At 44.2% G+C, this 19547-nt stretch overlaps 1 protein-coding gene across 8 annotated transcripts in view; it reads left to right on the forward strand.

The window, feature by feature from the left end:
• CTNNA2 (catenin alpha 2) overlaps positions 1-19547 on the forward strand; it is a 653992-nt gene that overhangs the window by 531720 nt on the left and 102725 nt on the right. For all 8 annotated transcript variants that reach the window (XM_081960368.1, XM_081960363.1, XM_081960364.1 and 5 more), the window contains exons 10-12: positions 4945-5037; positions 7370-7526; positions 8360-8560. In XM_081960368.1, the coding sequence (XP_081816494.1) occupies positions 4945-5037; positions 7370-7526; positions 8360-8560 (451 nt within the window). The remainder of the gene's footprint in view (positions 1-4944; positions 5038-7369; positions 7527-8359; positions 8561-19547) is intronic.

Consider the following 19547-nt stretch of genomic DNA (forward strand, 5'->3'; position numbering starts at 1 on the left):
TAGAACAGAATACAATACAATACAATACAATACAACACAATAGAATAGAGTAGAATAGAACAGAACACAATCCAGTACAATACAATACAATACAATACAATACAATCAGTGATGGGTTTCTATTATTTTAACTACCAGTTCTCTCATGGAAGTGGGCTCGCGCATGCATGCGACACTTCTGCGTATGCACAGAAGCGTCCGAACGGGTGGGCGGAGCCTCCCACCATTGCTACTACCGATTGGCCCAATCCAGGCCAAACCGGCAACAGCCCACCTCTGAATACTATACAATACCATCTAGAGCTAAGAATAGAATAGAAATTCTTTATTGGCCAAGTATGATTGGACACACAAGGAATTTGTTTCCGGTGCAATAAGAAGAAGCGAAGGATGACTACAACAGAGCCTAAGACATGACTTTAGGCCTGCGGGAATTTGGTGTTCAGCAGAGGGATGGCACTGGGGAGGTGGGAGGCGGACTACCTTTGTGTCCAGTTTTTTGGCATGACATTCCCTACAGCGGCGTGAAGTTTGAACAGATTATATCCGGGATGCGAGGTCTGTAATTATTTCCTCAGCCAGTAAGGCTACCAGTACATGTTTGCAGGCCCTTTAATCCTGCATTCTGCGTCCAACTTAAAGCATCTGATTTGTTCCCTTTCTGCCTCTGAATTATAATTACTGTTTGTTGTAGCTTTGGGCCATTTTAAACAGAAAGCAAGGATATTTGATGTATGCAAAACAGCAGCTGATTAACAAACACAACAGGCCGGCTGGAGCGGGGGCTCCATCTCTGACCCGATGCTCCCAGGCCTGTTAACAAAACGGTAATTCATTTCTTCCGATAAAAATATCAGATCTCACGAGCCGAAGTCAAAACAAAAAAACACTAGGCTGGGATATATCCTGAAGCTCCCCCCCCACCGCAATCCAGAGTAAAGGAGCTGTTTTCCCCTTGGGATCCTGACCCATTGAGGCATGCAAGCCACGTCCTTGATAACGACGGAGCGCAACGGGGCTGGCCGAAGGGGCTCCTGGAACAGATGGAGCCGTAATTATATCGGAAAAATCACATCGGAAGCGGGAAACAGATTCATGCCACAAGCGAAGACCGTAAGAAACGGCGGGGAGAAAGAGGCCTGTTTGAACTTATTCATGAATAATTTCCAGCCGGTACTGTGGCATGGCCTCCGGGCAAAATAAATAAAACCAAAGCAGAATATTTATTTCCATCCGTCTTCTTGTTTCGACGCAGAATTAAGAGGTCAGGAGTTGGGAAAAACTGCGGTGATCCCAGCCTAACCTGGTTTGATTTTGATCAATATTTTGTGTGCAGCCTTTGCTGTGGTTCTGTTGTGGCCCGCTAGTGGAGCTGGCAGCAGATTCGGACAGTGAGGAGGTTGGGGAGGAAGATGGGCCAGTCCTGGAGTCTGGGGAAGGCTCTGATGAGGGCTCTGTGTTGGAGGCAGAGAGGGGGGCAAAGCCGTATGACAGTTATCAGCTGCCTTCAGAGTCAGACATCAGTGAGGCAGAAGAACAGCTGGAGCCTGTTCCCAGTGTGCCAGACGAAGGGAAGAGCTAAAGAACAGGGGGCGACTTGGGAGTAAGGCCACAGGTGGGCGATGAATGGCCCCTCCCATAGGGAATAAAAGAGGAGCGAAAGGGGAGTGGAGTTTGCAGGAGGCAATTACTTCATTCCTGCATTCTTGCCAAGTATTACGGCATCTCAAAGATATCGGCCTGGCCGCTCTCCAAGTCTGATAAAGGTCAGTAATTGTGAATTATCTTGAAAGACTGTGGGAGAGGAAAGACTTTGCTGGAGAGGAATTCACTGTACATGAAATAAAAGGGGTTTATCTGTACGAGGACTCGGATCCGTGCTGCCTAGGTCAGAACAAGTCCGTGGCTTGGCTTGGTTCATTTGTTTCTTAGCTACCTCAGTGTGAAAAGTGTGCAAGCCACGATCCCCTCTTGTGAATCCTTATTTTCCAAGCAAGAACAATGATGCAAACCTAAGGAGAAACATTAGGAAAAATTGTTCTGAGGTTATAAGATGAGCTCCTGAATTCATGGTGTTTTCTAATCTTGGAGCTGAGGTTAATCTCCATCCGTGACTCCTCTGTCACTAAGAATCACTCTACAAAGTACTTCAAATTATTTGAAAACACTGTTTCAGTTTCTCTTTGTCTATAAATATGATACTATTATGTACAGTCCTTAATTTACAATCCTTCTTTCCATTTAGACATTTGTTTTCATCTCTGCCTATGCATTGTTAATTCCTAACTCCTGTGTCTTCTTCGTTTAGTCTTTCCTTAAACTCGTTCCATACCATATAACGTAAGGAACTACATTTACAATGGATGTATATCGGGGTGGAAATATTGCAAAAAAAATTTTTTTGTCTTTTTTTTTAAAAAAAAAACCCTGTTCAATAAAATACTTAAAAAATAAATTATTTGAAAACACTGTGCTCGTGCACTCATCCAGGCGATACACAGCTAGTCCTCGACCTATGACCACAATTGAACCCAAAGGTTCTGTGGCTAAGGGAGACATTAGTTAAGTCAGTTGCGCTCCATTTTCCGACCTTACTTGTCACCGTTGTTAAGTGAGGTGTTGAGCGATTAACACGGTTGTTAAACGAATCCAGCTTCTCCATTGACTTTGCTGCAACCGTCATAAGTATGGGTCAGTTGCCAACTGCCTGAATCTTGATCACGTAACTATGGGGACGCTGGGACAGTTGCAAGTGTGAAAAATGGCCACAAGTCACTTTTTTTCAGCGCTGTTGGACTAAAAGACCCCCAAGGTCCCTTCCAACTTTTTTAAAGTTTTCAACTTAACTTTAACTTTTAAAAACTTTTTTTCTCAAAGCATCCAAAAGTAGAACCAGAAGCAATGGGTGGAAACCAATCAAGGAGAGAAGCAACCTAGAACTAAGGAGAAAGTTCCTGCAAGTTAGAACAGTGGAATAATTTGCTTCCAGATGTTTTGTTTCCTCCATCACTGGAGGCTTTTAAGAAGATGTTGGACAACTATTTGTCTGAAGTGGTGTAGGGCTTCCTGCCTGAGCAGGGGGTTGGACTAGAAGACCTCCAAGGCCCCTTCCAACTCTGCTATGTTCTGTAAAGCAACTCTGGACAAAACACATCCAGTTCATAGGTGAATTTTCAATGCTGCACAACATAGCTCATCCCCCCCCCCCACCCCGGTTGAGTCCATTCCTTCTTCTAGCATTTATCCAACCATTGCTATGGCAAACCATCCCTAATGAAGAGAGGCTTTCTCCACGAGGGACGGACAAATGCTATAAATCCCGTGGCCGTGGTCATATCCACTGACCCCGTGCAGTTGTAAAAGAGCACGAAACACATCCGTGGAGAATAGGACTATCATCTCCGATAATGGAAGCCATCAATCCTTTTCATTTGAGCCGGCGGGAAAAACGAATGGGTGCAATTGAGCCGGGGTTTTCCCTGTGGGCTGCCTAGGAGGCATCTGGCTGGCTTTTGCAGAAGCAGGCTGGTAGAGCAGGTGGTCCTTTGGCTTTAGGCCGGAGGCTCCAAGTTAGAAGCTCTGTGCCTTGCAAGCATCGAACCCTTGGCAAAGCGGAGAGCGGCGGAGAGGCGAGCAGTGACCTTTAACAGAAAGACGCTTTCACAGATTAACAGAGTTGGAAAGGTCATCTTGTCCAAGCACCGTTTCTGCCAGATGGCAGTCCAGTCTCTTCTTGAAAGCCTCCAGTGATGAAGCTCCCAAACCGTCCGAAGGCAACTTCTGTTCCATTGTTTGATTGTTCTCACTGTCAGAAAATTCCTCCTTATTTCTAGGTTGAATCTCTCCTTGGTCAGTTTCCGTCCATTGTTCCTTCTCTGGCCTTCGGGAGCTTTGGAAAACAGCTTGATCCCCTTCTCTCTGTGGCAGCCCCTCAAATATTGGAAAATGCTCTCATGTCTCCCCTGGTCCTTCTCTTCACTAGACTAGCCAGGCCCAGTTCCTGCAACCGTTCATCGTATGTTTTAGCCTAATCACCTTGGTTGCTCTTCTCTGCACTTTTTCTAGAGTCTCAACATCTTTTTTATAGTGTGGTGACCAAAACTGGATGCAGTACTCTGGGTGTGGTCTTACTAGGGCTTTATAGAGTGGTATTAGTACCTCACTCGATCTTGATTGTATCCCTCTATTAATGCAACTTAGGATTGCATTGGCTTTTTTGGCTGCCTCTGCACATTGTTAACTCATATTTAGCTGGTTGTCCACTAAGACTCCAAAGAGACTCCCTCTCACAGTCCCTGATATTAGCCTGGTTTCACCCAGTCTATATTGTCCCTTTTGGTTTGCCTTGCCTAAGTGTAGGACTTTACATTGAATTTCATTTTGTGAAATGAATTGGGCTTCCCCCATTGACCTAGCTTGTCAGAAGGTCGCAAAGGGGGAATCCCGTAACCCTGGGACACTGCAACCGTCGTAAATACGAGTCAATTGCCAAGCGTCCGAATTTGGATCACATGTCCGCGGGGATGCTGCAGCGGCCGTGGGAAAAAGGAATCATTTTTTCAGCGTTGTGAGATTCCTCTAACAACTTAACAACTGCAGTGATCCACAGTGGCAAGGAAGGTCATAAAATGGAGCAAAACGCACTTAGCTGTCTTGCCTAGCCACAGAAATCGGGGGCTCGATTGTGGTCGTACGTCGAGGGCTACCTGTGTTGTCTTAAGCTGTAAGCTCAGATTTTATAAATCACTTTGGGGCGTTTACAGAAGCCTTTTTAGCAGTTTCACAGAATGCGGCTTTCTCGGTGTAGTCTTCCCTTTGGAAAGAATGTGATCTAACTCTTCTTCTTTTGGTTCTGTGTCCATCTGTCTTCCTTGCTCGCTTTGTTTGGGGGAAAACATTTTGATTTCCTGATTCTGAAACGTATTCCCCTGGCTTTCGTTGCAGGTGGCCAATTTGGCTTGTTCCATTTCCAACAATGAAGAAGGGGTCAAATTAGTCCGGATGGCAGCAACCCAGATTGATAGCTTATGCCCACAGGTGAGTCTCATTGATACGATTTGGAAGGGAATCTTCAGGCGCGTCTGCTATATTATTACCTGAAATGATCTCATAAGATAGAATAGAATGACAAGAGTTGGAAGGGACCTTGGAGGTCTTCTAGTCCAACCCCCTGCTCAGGCAGGCAACTGTACACCACTTCAGACAAATGGTTATTTAGGGCAAGCGTGTCAAACTCAAGCACCCTGCAGGCTGAGCCGTAAACGAGGCATGCAGGGGGGGGGGGGCACGTGCAGACTTTTTTGCCAGAAGGACGTTGAGGGAGGCCGTCCCATCCCATTTCCCCCCCACCCCAGGCTGGCCTGCAGAGGACAAGTACTATGCTGATCCAGCCCTCGAATAAATTTAGTTTGACACTCCTGATCTAGGGACTCCTGCTTGAGAAGAGGGCTGGACTAGAAGGGGGTTGGACTAGAAGACCTCCAAGGTCACTTCCAACTCTTCTATTCTAAGTTCTGTTCTCAAAGCATCCAAAAGCAGAACAAAAAGCAACAGAAGGAAACTAATCAAGGGGAGGAGCAACCTAGAACTAAGGAGAAAGTTTTCTGCAAGTTAGAACAATTAAACAGTGGAATAATTTGCTTCCAGCTGTTGTGGGAGCTCCACCATTGGAGGCTTTTAAGAAGAGATTGGACAACCATTTGAAATGGTGTAGGTTACCTTCTTGAGGGGGTTGGACTAGAAGACCTCCACGGTCCCTTCCAACTCTTGTCATTCTGTTGTTCCTAAAGAGCCAAATATGTTCGATGTAGAAAATACTCAGATTGGCATGAGCTGTGAGCTCTTTCGTTAGCATGCTTCTTTGTTTACAGTGCTGCTTCGGTGCTGTGATTGATGCTTCACAACTTATAATACTTCTGCAATATAATGCACAATAAAAACACAATGAAAAATCTGTAAACATGTCAATGCAGTACGGTGTTACAGCACCGCATCTTACTAAGGGCAACAATATTAATCAATTTTATTTATGCATACCAATAATTTATAGCCCTTCTGACTTCCAATGGTGTCAGGTGGCTTACAGTTTAAAAAAACAAGAACAATAGCCACAACAACAACAACAACAACAACAACAACAACATAATAATAATAATAATAATAATAATAATAATAATAATAATAATAATAATAATAATAATAATAATAATAATAATAGCAGCAGCCCTTGCAGCAATACCTAAAGGACTACCTCGCTATTTGGAAATTCTAAATTTATCTGACTTGAAAACACTGACTCTACAAAAAACCACCCTACTTGGAACAGCTTATATCCTCCGATGTTACCTTAACAGTTCCTAGGTCCTTGATTAGGACTCGAGCTGTTGAGCTACCAACCAGCCACAAAGGCTGTGAATCTCACCAAAGATTAACCACATAATAATAATAATAATAATAATAATAATAATAATAATAATAATAATAATAATAATAATAAGTAGTGACCTAGTTACTTGCGGGATCGCATCCTCCCACATACATCCCTGCGGCCAATTCGCTCACACAGGGAGGGACTTCTCCTGGTGCCGTCCACTAGGCAATGCCAACGGGCGACACCAAGGAGTAGGGCCTTCTCTGTGATGGGCCCAACCCTCTGGAATGACCTCCCCCCCGACATTAGAACCACTTCTGACCTCCGCTCCTTCCGGCAAAAATTGAAGACTCACCTGTTCCGATTAGCAGGCCTGGCATAATTACAACTGTCCCTCCTGGCAAATGTATTATTATCTGGTTATTTTAGGGTTTTTTAATCTGTTGTGTCTGTTTCAGGGATTTAAAAAAAAAATTATATTTATTTAGCTTTGTACAGTTCTTTTAATTGCATTTTAACCTCCTCCAAACTGTACATATTTAATTTTTTATTGTATTTTTGTGATATTCTCTATGGACTGTACACCGCCCCGAGTCCCTTCTGGGAGAGGGGGCGGTCTAGAAGCACAAATAAATTGAAATAATTGAAATTGAATAGTAGTAGTAGTAGTAGTAGTAGTAGTAGTAGTAGTAGTAGTAGTAGTTGGTTAGGACTCGAGCTGTTGAATTACCAACCAGCCCCAAAGACTGCGAATCTCACCAAAGATTAACCAATCATCATCATCATCATCATCATCAAAACAACCATCTAATAAGGGTATAACTATTCACCTGTCCCAAAGCCTAGGAGTATATAGGTACTCCTTGACTTACAACAGTTCACTTAGTGCCATTCAGAGTTACAACAGCACCGAAAAAAGTGACTTTATGGCGAGCCCTCCTGCCATCAGGAAGGGATGTCCTCTTATGGCTATTCACAAGAGCCCTTTCCGTCTGGCAGGTGATCAACGCAGCTCTCACCTTGGCTGCCAGGCCTCAGAGCAAAGTTGCCCAAGACAACATGGATGTCTTCAAAGACCAGTGGGAGAAGCAGGTGCGAGTCCTGACTGAGGCGGTCGATGACATCACTTCCGTGGACGATTTCCTGTCCGTCTCAGGTATTTCTCAGAAAATCTTGATCATTAAATACAGGTACAGCTCAGGATAACAGTCAGAATGTTGAACTGTGCTTGGGAAGATTCCGGGTTTGAATCCATATCTGTGTTCTGGCCGAGGCTTCCCAAAAGCATGCAGACGACTCCTCACCCCTTTTTTATTTAGTTTAAAGTGAATTCCTCTCCACCAAAGTCCTGGCCAACAATCTTTCAAGAGATTTCACAACCACAGACATTTATCAGGCTTGGAGAGCTGCCAGGCCGATATCTTCCAAACGCCACTCTGTAACAGGCAATTACTTGGCAAGAAATTAGGAACAGATCTTCACCCTAATGAATTGAATTAACTGTCTCCTGCAAACTCCACTCCCCATTCGCTCCTCTTTTATTCCCTCTGGGAGGGGCCATTCACAGTCCACCTGTGGCCTTACTCCCAAGTCGACCCTTGTTCCTTAGCTGTTCCCTTCTCCTGGCAGCTCTGCGCATGCGCACACTAGGAACAGGCTCCAGCTGTTCTTCTGCCCCACTGGTGTCCGACTCCAAAGGTAGCTGATAGCTGGCATACGGCCCTGGCTCCATCTCTGCCTCCAACACAGAGCCCTCATCAGAGCCTTCCTCAGACTCCAGGACTGGCCCATCTTCCTCCCCAACCTCCTCCCTGTCCGAATCTGCCGCCGGTTCTGGTGGCCTCTGGCAGGCCACAATAGTCTGGCTTTAAATTTCACGAGATAATTTTGTCCCACTCCCTATGTCTCCGCCCAACGCAGGAATACAGGTAGTCTGTACTTTGAAGGAAGCCCGTGTGTATGAATAACTGAGACCCTGTTCTGTGACAGAAAACCACATTCTGGAGGACGTCAACAAATGTGTGATTGCGTTGCAAGAGGGTGACGTCGACACCCTCGACAGGACCGCGGGGGCGATTCGAGGACGCGCCGCCAGGGTTATCCACATCATCAACGCCGAGATGGAGAACTATGAAGCCGGGGTTTACACCGAGAAAGTGCTGGAAGCAACGAAGCTGCTCTCCGAAACAGGTAAGCGTGGATAGCAAATATGGTAAACGATGGTTGAAAAATTTGCATTTTATGACGCTTGTATTAACTGGTAGAAAATGGAACAGTCCTCAGAGCTCTTCTTCAATGCTACCCTGGTGGCCCTCAACGGGGTGCTAAAAATTGAGGCTCGCTTTAGGCCTTGGACCAGGGAGTTAAAATGAGACTGATTTCCACGAGACGCGGATATGGGGGGTTGTGTTGAGCAGGATGTCTTTCATTTCATGCGCTCATCGGTGGTTTCGTTTTGAATGGCGGTTTCCTTCCCTGAAGAAGACGGCTAAAGGGAGGCCGTTAACAGTTGAATTTAAACCGACCAATGAGCTTTCGTTTTTCATTTGATCAAATCGCAAACTTTTTGCTATGAAAACTACATATAACTGAAGTCTGTAGAAGTCAAATTTGATTCCATTTATTTATTTATTTATTTATTTATTTATTTATTTTCTTCCTCCCTTCCCCTATCAGTCTTTCTTGTCTTATTTCCTTCCTTCCTTCCATCCATCACTCCCTTCCTTCCTTCCTTCCTTCCTTCCTTCCCCTTCTCTACTCTCCATTCCTTCCATTCCATTTCTCCATCCATCCATCACTCTTCCTTCTCTTCTTTCCTTCCTTTCTTCCCTTCCATCCATCCATTACTCCCTTCCTTCCTTCCTGCCTCCCTCTCCTTCCCTTCATCTCTCCCTCCATTCATCCACCACTCTCTTTTCTTTCCTTCCTTTTCCTTCTATCCAACCATCATTTCCTTCCTTCCTTCCTTCCTTCCTTCCTTCCTTCCTTCCTTCCTTCCTTCCTTCTTTTCTCCCTCCCTCCCCTTCTCATCATCCCTTCTCTATTTACTCCTCTTCCATCCCTTCCACCCCCATCCATCCATCCATTATTTATTTCCTTTCTTTCTCCTTCCCTTCCTTCCTTCCTTCCTTCCTTCCTTCCTTCCTTTCCTCACTCCCTTTTTTTGATATGAAATTAACGTTTGATGATTTCTGTTTGTCGGGAATCCTCAGAATTGAAAGCAGGTGGTTCATAGCAACCAAAGACCCTCGTGAATTAGGCGTTTTTTCCCTCCTTTCTTTGAGGCTTATCCAGGAGAGAAAAGGCATTCTCTCTAATAGTGACTTTTTCAACCAAATTACAATGGAAGGAACTTTCAGCTAAACCACACAAACAGAAACTTCCTTCTGTCTCTTGCCTTTTAAAACAAAATGTAATATAGTGCTTTGTAACCTATTCGTTCTATCACTCAGAAATTAACTATTTCCTGGAAACTATAATAAAGGTAACACGTATTTAATTTTACATATTCTATCAGCAGTCAGGATTGTATTACTGGCAAAACGTAGAAACTCCTACAGATGATAATATAATCAAAAGAAATTCTGGAATGACCACAAATGGATAGGTTACCTCTATGGAGGACTGCCTGTGGCTTTTCTCTTTTGATCCCATCCGTGATTTGAATTGACCCCAAATTAGACTTTACAAATGAACTGGACTTATTCCTGCTGATTCTTTGAATTGGATCTTGAGAAATGTGCACGTAGAACGTAGAATCATAGGATTGGAAGAGATCTTGGAGATCTTCTAGTCCAGGGGTCTCCAATCTTGGAAACTTTCAGATTTGTGGACTTCAACTCCCAGAGTTCCTCAGCCAGCTGTTCTAGTCCAACCCCTTGTCCATGGGAGGAGATCATATACCATTCTGGGCTTTCTTTGGGCTTGATGGGATGAATGCACATAGATCATAGAAAGAATAACAGAATGAAAGAACAGAATAACAGAGTTGGAAGGGACCTTGGAGGTCTTCTAGTCCACCCCCTGCTCAGTCAGGAGACACTCTACCATTTCGGACAAATGATTGTCCAATCTCTTCTTAAAAACATCCACTGTTGAAGCATCCACAACATCTGGAGGCAAGTTATTCCACAGATTAATTGTTCACACTGACAGGAAATTCCTCCTAATTTCCAGGTTGCTTCTCTCCTTGATTAGTTTCCACCCATTGTTTCTTGTCCTGCCTTCAGGTGCTTTGGAGAATAGGTGGACCCCCTCTTCTTTGTGGCAACCCCTGAGATATTGGAAGAATGTCATCATGTCACCCCTACACCTTCTTTTCACTACACTAGGTGAAGGTAAAGCTACCGCATATGTGCTAGTCGTTCCCAACTCTAGGGGGCTCTGTTACAAAGCTGAAGAGCTAGCGCTGTCTGAAGATGTCTCCGTGATCATATGGCCGGCATGACTAAACGCCGAAAGCACACAGAATGCTGTTATCTCCCACCAAGGTAGTCCCTATTTTTCTACTTGCATTTTTTACATACTTTTGAACTGCTAGGTTGGCAGAAGCTGGGACAAGTAACGGGAGCTCACTCAGTTACACGGCGCAAGGGATTCAAACCGCCGAACTGCCGACCTTTCTGATCGACAAGCTCAGCATCTTAGCCCTTTTCACTACACTAGACAAACCCAATTCTTACAATCATTCTTCATATGTTTTATCCTCCAGTCCCCTAATCATCTTTGTTGCTCTTCTCTGCACGCTTTCTAGAATCTTAACATCTTTTTTCTATCATGGTGACCAAAATTGAATGCAGAATTCCAAGTGTGGCCTTACCAAGGCCTTATAAAGTGGTATTAACACTTCATGTGATCGTGATTCTATCCCTTTGTTTATACAACCAAGGATTGCATTGGCTTTTTAAAAAAAAATTGAATGAATATCAGCGCCCCTAATCCTGCATAATTTCTTTTTCTGCATTCTCTATTTTTGCTGCTAACCGTTCACGTCGCTGCCAAAGCTTTTGGGGAATACAGCCAAATACATTTTCCTGACATTGTGTTGGCCTCCACCTGGCTGGTTTCCTTCACCATTTCCACCGGTCCTACCAGGATCTCATTTGTCTTTTGAATATAGACCAGATGTTCTCTCTGGTCCTGTGCTATGGTCTGTCATCCAGATGTGGATTCCCTCAGCATCGCAGTATGACGGGCCCATCTGCCGCTCGACGCTCAGGTGCTCAGCTCCAGATATTTTGAGCGTCTTGCCAGATGCCAAGATGCAAACCTAGCATAACTATGAATCTCTTTCTTTCGGGAACACAGCCCAATGTCATTGGAAACTCGACGCAAGCTGAAATCACCTCGCTGGCTTGGTTCCAGCAAAGAGACCGGATCCCACAACCCATCAGCTTGACCCGAGAGCTCCCCAAATCCAGTATGATAATATTTCTAACTCTTAGTCCAACTCTTAGTCAACTTCTCTAGGTTCAAGATCAGGTGTTTCTTCTTTCACCTCCACTTTTACAAATGACATCAATTGTGAATCTTTTGAAGTAACCAAGTATCTATGAAGACAATATCTTGATATGCCTTCCTGGACATCCTTTCTCAAAGTCAGCCTTTCTTGACCCAGCTTTATCAGTCTGTTGTCATCAGCTCCACGTTCCCTGTTGATCAGACACCCCTGATAGCCCTTGAGTGAGATATCTATCAATTTAGAACAGAGCTGGACGAGACCTTGGAGGTCTTCTAGTCCAGCCCCCTGCTCAAGCAAGAGAACCTACACCAGGAATGAAATCCAGCAGGTTCTGACAGGTTCTGGAAAATCGGTAGCAGAAATTTTGAGTAGTTCGGAGAACCAGCAAATGCCACCTCTGGCTGGCCCCAAAGTGGGGTGGGAATGGAGATTTTGCAGTATCCTTCCCCTGGAGTAGGGTGGGAATGGGGATTTTGCAGTTTCCTTCCCTTGGAGTAGGGTGGGAATGGAGATTTTGCAGTATCCTTCCCCTGGAGTAGGGTGGGAAAGGAGATTTTGCAGTTTCCTTCCCTTGTAGTGGGGAGGGAATGGGGATTTTGCAGTATCCTTCTCCTACCACGCCCACCAAGCCACGCCCACAGAACCGGTAGTAAAAAATTGTGAATTTCACTACTGACCTACACCATTTCAGACAAGTGACTGTCTAGACTCTAGACCAGAGGTCATCAACCTGAAACCCTCAAAGAGCACAAAGGTCCTAACTGGAAGCCCCCATCCCCATGTTCAATTCTGAAGCTGACCAGAAGTCTGGTTCTACCACCTTGGAGTATCCTCCTAGTGCGGTGTCCTTTTTCCTCTACGTGTTCTAACCGAAAGCCCTATCAATTGTGGAGCCGACCGGAAAAACTGCCCCTTGCCATAGAGTCTTCCCCTGGTGCGCCGTGCTTACTTCCTCCCCCCCAAACCAGAAGCTCCTCTCAAAATTGTGGTGCTGACCGGCGACAGGAAGCCACAGCAGAGGGATGAAAGAGCCACGTGCAGCTCCAGGGCCACAGGTTGCTGACCCCTGCTCTAGACTCTTTTTAAAAACTTCCATTGATGGAACGCCCACGATTTCTGGAGGCAAGCTGTTCCACTGGTTAATTGTCCTCCCTGTTAGGAAGTGAGAACAATCCAACAATGGAACAGAGGTTGCTTTCAGAAGTTGTGGGAGCTTCATCCCCGGAGGCTTTCAAGGGGAGATTGGACTGCCATTTGTCAGGGATGGTGTAGGTTCTCCTGTTTGGGTAGGGGGTTGGACTAGATGACCTACAAGGTCCCTTCCAACTCTGTTAATCTATGTAATCCTATGTAATTCCAGGTTGCTTCTCTATTTCCAAAGCTTGCATTTTGTTAACGGTGGCAAAAAAAAAAAAGGGGGGGGGGCAAAATGAGGCCAAGCTCACTTAACAAAATGTCTCTCTCAACCACAGAGATTTTGGGCTCAATTTTGGTCGTAAACAGAGGACTGCCCTTACAAGGCTTTCCCCTCTACAGATATAGTAGATGTGACTTTTGATTGTGATGCTGCTAGATACTGTATTTCAGTGTCTCAAGAATATTGTTGTGGCCCGCCAGCGACCAGCAGAGCTGGCAGCAGATTCAGACAGTGAGGAGGTTGGGGAGGAAGATGGGCCAGTCCTGGAGTTTGGGGAAGGCTCTGATGAGGGCTCTGTGTTGGAGGCAGAGAGGGGGCCAGGGCCGTTTGACAGTTATCAGTTGCTTTCGGAGTCAGAGATCAGTGGGCAGAAGAACAGCTGGAGCCTGTTCCCAGTGTGTGCATGCGCAGAGTTGCCAGATGAGGGGAACAGCTAAGGGACAAGGGTTGACTCAGGAGTAAGGCCACAGGTGGACGGTGAATGGCCTCTCTCATAGGAAATAAAAGGGGAGCGAAAGGGGAGTGGAGTTTGCAGGAGACAATTAGTTCATTCCTCCATTCTCGCCAAGTATTGCGGCGTCTGAATGATATCGGCCTGGCCGCTCTCCAAGCCTGACAAAGGTCGGTAATTGTGAACTATCTTGAAAGACTGTGGGAGAGGAAAGACTTTGCTGGAGAGGAATTCACTGTCAATTAAATAAAAGGGATTTATCTAGACGAGGACTCGGCTAGCTTTGTGCTGCCCAGGTCAGAACAGGTACCTACTGTACGTTCATGTTCCATGTTCCAAATCGAAACGGTGAACAAATGGAGAATGTGTTTATATGTGGAGGCGAAGAGAGAGCTGATGGAATCATCAATTCAAGTGGGAGTTTATTTCAAACTCTTAACAGTTTGTTTGAAGTTTGGGACAATGGAAACCGAATTAAATTCTTTAAATATAACACAGTACAAGAAACATTTCAATGATGCTTGAAAGGCTAAACAGCATTGTTCCAGTCTTTTGGCAGTTTTTGAAGGGCTGAACAACATGGCTGAAGTTTCTGCCAGCAAACTGCAATTATGGGAGTTTTAACTGAAAGAATCTGCCTTGGATATAGAATTAAGAATATCAGGTAGTCCTCAACATACAGCCACAATGGGAAGCAGAATTTCTGTTGCTAAGCAAGGCAGTTGTTAAGTCAGACATGCCCTATTTTACGACTTTTTTTTTGCCACGGCTGTTACGTAATGAACCGTTAAGTGAATCAAATCCAGCTTCCCTCGTTGACTTAGCAAATGGGGAAATCCCATGACCCGAGGACGCTGCAACCGTCGTAAATATATTTACTTTTTTTTTAAAAAAAGAAAGCCCTGTGAAGGGATCTAGTATTACTAGAATAGAATATGTGTAGCTCAGGGTGGAATTGTGGGGGGTCCTTGGAGCTCTCTGAGCTAGGTTGCTTTCTGGCAGACGTTTCATCACCCAAACAGGTAACATCATCAGTGCTGGAAGGGGGTTTGCTCTGGATTTATGTACTTGCACTTCATATGTAGAGGCCAAAGCCCATACCCTTGTAGAATTGATGATATTAGCTAGTTAGATAAACATTTGCAAAAAACAACCACCAAGTTCTCCTCCTCCTCCTCCTCCTCCTCCTCCTCCTCCTCCTCCTCCTCCTCCTCCTCCTCCCTACAAACCCAACTCCCTTTTAGCACTGATGATATTGTCTAGCTGGGTAATCAGACATCTTCAGCAAAACAACCAAGGATCCCATTATTTCCTCCTCCTCCGCACTCTCATAGAACCGGTAGGAAAAGATTTGCAATCCCACCGCTGGTGTAGGCTTAGAATGGCACAGAAGCCCGCAGTAAGTAAGTAGGTAGGTAGGTAGGTAGCAGTGGTGGGTTTCAAATTTTTTTAGAACCTCTTCTGTAGGTGTGGCCTGCTTTGTGGGAGTGGCTTGCCAGCCATGTGACCAGGTGGGAGTGGCTTTCCGGCCATGTGACTGGGTGGGCGTGGCCAACTTGTAAAATGTGGTGAAACTCACTTAACAACGCTCTTACTTAGCAACCAAAATGTTGGCTCAGGAACTCTGGCATTTGAAGCATGCAAGTCTTAAAGCTGTCAAGTTACAAGACCCTTGCACCCCTAACCCTTTAGAAAATAAACCCCAGGGGTGTTCAAACTTGACAGCTTTAAGACTTGTGGACTTCAACTCCCAGAATTCCTCCTCTCGCTCTTCATCTTGATGATGAGCGGACAGGCGGGGGGAGCGAGCTGGAACCGGTTCTAAACGGCACTGTAGATTTGTGGAACCTCTTCTATAGAAGAGGTTAGAACTGGCAGGAATCCACCCCTGGTAGGTAGGTAGGTAAATAAGTAAGTAAATACATATATACATGCATAAAACAAACAAACAAACAAATAATAAAATAAAAATAAAATAAATAAACAAACAAACAAGCAAATAAAAAAATTAATGAAATGAAATGAAATAAAACAAACAAAATAAAATAAAATAAAAATAAAATAAAATAAAAATAAAATAAAATAAAATAAAAATAAAAATAAAATAAAAATAAAATAAAAATAAAATAAAAATAAAATAAAAATAAAATAAAATAAAAATAATAAAATAAAATAATAAAAATTTTAAAAAATAAGCAAACAAGCCAACTCATGTTTGGGGGTCAGCCAAAAAATCCTTCCTGCAATTCCATTAAGATCTTCGTTCTAAAAGGGAAGTATTTGTACGCAAGTACTTAAACACCCGTATGGATTTAGTGTTCAGTTAAAATTAGCAGTTCTGAACATACCCGAGAAGGCTAACATTAATGCAATTTGTTGGCCAATTTGCTTTTTAGAAAACTAATTTGCAAGGATAAAAAAAAAAAGCAGCGTAAGCATAAATAAAGGGTATCTACAGTGAGTTACCCAGCATCCTTATTACCTTCTCTCATAAAATTTGCATTATAATAAGGTGATAAAGGCTTCCTGGTAAATACCAACCTCTTATTCATTTGGGTTTTGTTTGGGGCTTTTTTTAGAGTTAAAACGCCCCTGTCCATTCCCAGACTCTTCCAAAACATAAACATCAAACCATTCTTGGGCAAGGTTATAACGGAACCGCTGGGAATAAAATGCACGTACAATTTGTTATTTCCTTCCTTTGTTTTAAAGAAAGAAGGGTGAGCAAGCGCCTTTAAAAATACGACAGAGAAAAAGGATATGGTAATAACAGCCTTAAATCAAGGCAGTCTTCTTGCAGTGTTCTTTGCATCACAGTAACAAAGAGGCAGCAGAGATAAAAGAAAACCTATTCTAAAATATAGAATCATAGGGCTGAAAGGGACACCCGGAGGTCATCAAGTCCAACCCCCCCCCACCTAAGGCAGGAGTCCTTGTCCCATCCTGGACAAATGGTTGTCCAATCTCTTCTTGAAAACCTCCAATGCTGGAGGAACCACAACTCCAGGAGGCAAGCTGTTCCATTGTCACTCTTTCTAGAGTTGTGTCGATGTAGGTTGTACCCATGAAGCTATTTGTGCATCTCATGCACACAATATCACATGGATGGAGGCAAGGGAGGGGTCTCAGCCTACCCACACATGGAGGTAACAGGTACACAGTTGATTTAGGGAGCATTCAAAGCTACAGTGGCATGGAAAACAGTGACCAATGACCATCAATCACACTACAACCACCTACCTCCCCAGGGTCAAGCAATGACAATTTGGATGCTTGGCTAGTGACTCATATTTATGACGGTGATAGTGTCCCAGGGTCATGCGATCCCCCTTTGTGACTTTTTGACAAGCACAGTCAGTGGGGAAGCCAGATTCGTTTCATGACCGTGTTACTGACTTAACCACGGTGGCGACAAAAGCCATAAAACGGGGCCAAGCCATGCCAGCGCAATGGTTAGAATGCAGTACTGCAGGCTAATTTCTGCTGACTGCCGGCTGCCTGCAGTTTGGCAGTTCGATCCCGACTGGCTCAAGGATGGCTCAGCCTTCCATCCTTCCATGGTCGGTATAATGAGGACCCAGATTGTTGGGGGCAAAATGCTGACTCTGTAAACCTCTTAGAGAGGGCTGTAAAGCACTGTGAAGCTGTATATAAGTCTAAGTGCTATCTTCCTTCCTTCCTTCCTTCCTTCCTTCCTTCCTTCCTTCCTTCCTTCCTTCCTTCCTTCCTTCCTCTCTTAATTCCCTTTCTCATTCGCCTTCCTGGTGGCACAGTGGTTAGAATACAGTATTGCAGGTTAAGTCTGCCTACTGCCAGCAGTTCGATCCTGACTGGCTCAAGGTTGATTCAGCCTTCCATGCTTCCGAGGTGGATAAAATGAGAACCCAGATTGTTGGGGGCAAAATGCTGACTCTGTAAACCCCTTAGAGAGGGCTGTAAAGCACTGTGAAGCAGTATATAAGTCTAAGTGCTATTGCCCTTCCTTCCTTCCTTCCTTCCTTCCTTCCTTCCTTCCTTCCTTCCTTCCTTCCTTCCTTCCTTCCTTCCTTCCTTCCTCTCTTAATTCCCTTTCTCATTCTCCTTCCTGGTGTCACAATGGTTAGAATGCAGTATTGCAGGTTAAGTCTGCCTACTGCCAGCAATTCGATCCTGACCGGCTCAAGGTTGGCTCAGCCTTCCATGCTTCTGAGGTGGATAAAATGAGGACCCAGATTGTTGGGGGCAAAATGCTGACTCTGTAAACCCCTTAGAGAGGTCTGTAAAGTACTGTGAAGTCGTATATAAATTTAAGGGCTATTGCTATTGCTTAACAACCATCTTGGTTAGAAATCTTGGACTCAATTGTGGTCGTAAATAGAGGAACACCTGTATGATTAAAGACATGTCATGCATATAACCTACCTGTATGTCCTTCACAGAGTTCATGTCCACAAAGAATGTTGCTGCCACTTGATTCACCATTGGACGGCTGCTACCGCACTAGATTAAAATCTCTCTATATAAATATGGCTGTGTGTCTGTGTGCATGTGTTCCAGCATAACTCTGAAATGCCTGGGCCGCTGAAATGAAAAGGACTGAATTATATCTATAGTGTCAAGTCATGGTACCTTTGACAGTGAGAGTGTGCGTTTTGGATTCAAGTTCTGTTAAGATACAGCCTGTTGTGCCTTAAAATGGCTTCTACTGTACAGCATAGTGGAGTTGCGATGGTAACGACTTCTCAGTACTCCACCGGGGGCTCCCTCTAATACAGGATTGGATAAATATATACCCGGGCTACGGCGGGTTATCAGCTGGTCAAGAATAATACTTAGACACACATCAACTGTGGGTCCATCTGCTTAAAGAAAACAGAAGGTCTGGCCTACTCCAATTTGTCACATTCATCCCAATCCATTTCTGTTGCTATCTCTGAAATTCAGTAGTAGGCTGGAAGTTAAATTGTGAGCTGCTAATGTCAGTTTTAATTGGAAGGGTTTTTTCCCCCTTCCCTTCCTCCCACCCTCCTCCAAACAGGAAGTGTTCTTCTTCCCCCATAAAAGAAAAATAAAATTATATTAAAGAAAGCCGTGCCAATAAACAACATTTTCCCCTTCTTCCGAAACAGCTCCAAGGTTGCCCTTCTTGACGTTATATATATAATCTGCGCTTTCCATCGCATTTTCAGAGAAGGGACTCGTTATGTTTATATCTACTCCCACTCTGCTCTTCGGAGTAAATGTGGAACTATGAAACATACGGTAAAACATAAAAAAGTGTAACTTGGTCTAATATTCCAAGACGATAGATCAAGATGCATAGCTACGCATAAAACTATACGCTCGGATGAACTTGGCATTTCTATAATTTACAATATTTGTTTCCTCTTAATATTTGCTCGGTGGGTTGAATAAAGAACATTCCATCCGTCAGTGAAAATAGAAATATATGTCAAGTGGCTTGGATTACGTGGAGATTAAGATTGAAGCACCAGACTGAAGCACCAGTTTATTCTGGAAAATGACTAGATCTGTGATCAGAAAGTGTCGTCTCCAAATTTGTGAGGAAAATAAATTTTACAGGAGGATACCTGCATTGCTTTACGGATAGTCCTCGACTTACGGCCGCAATTGAGCCCAACATTTCGGTGGTTAAGGGAGACATCGATTAAGTGACACCCCCCCCCCATTTTACAGCTTTTCTTGCTTCAGTTGTTATGTGAATCACTGCAGTTGATAAATTGCTAATCTGAACGTTAAGTGAATCCAGCATCCCCTTGACTTTGAGGATCACGGGACACAGCAATGGTCATAAGTATGAACCCCTTGCCAAGCACCCGAATTTTGATCCCATGATCATGGTGTCAGG

Source organism: Natrix helvetica (assembly GCF_964273705.1).
Source record: "Natrix helvetica genome assembly, chromosome: 7".
Lineage (NCBI taxonomy): Eukaryota > Metazoa > Chordata > Lepidosauria > Squamata > Natricidae > Natrix > Natrix helvetica.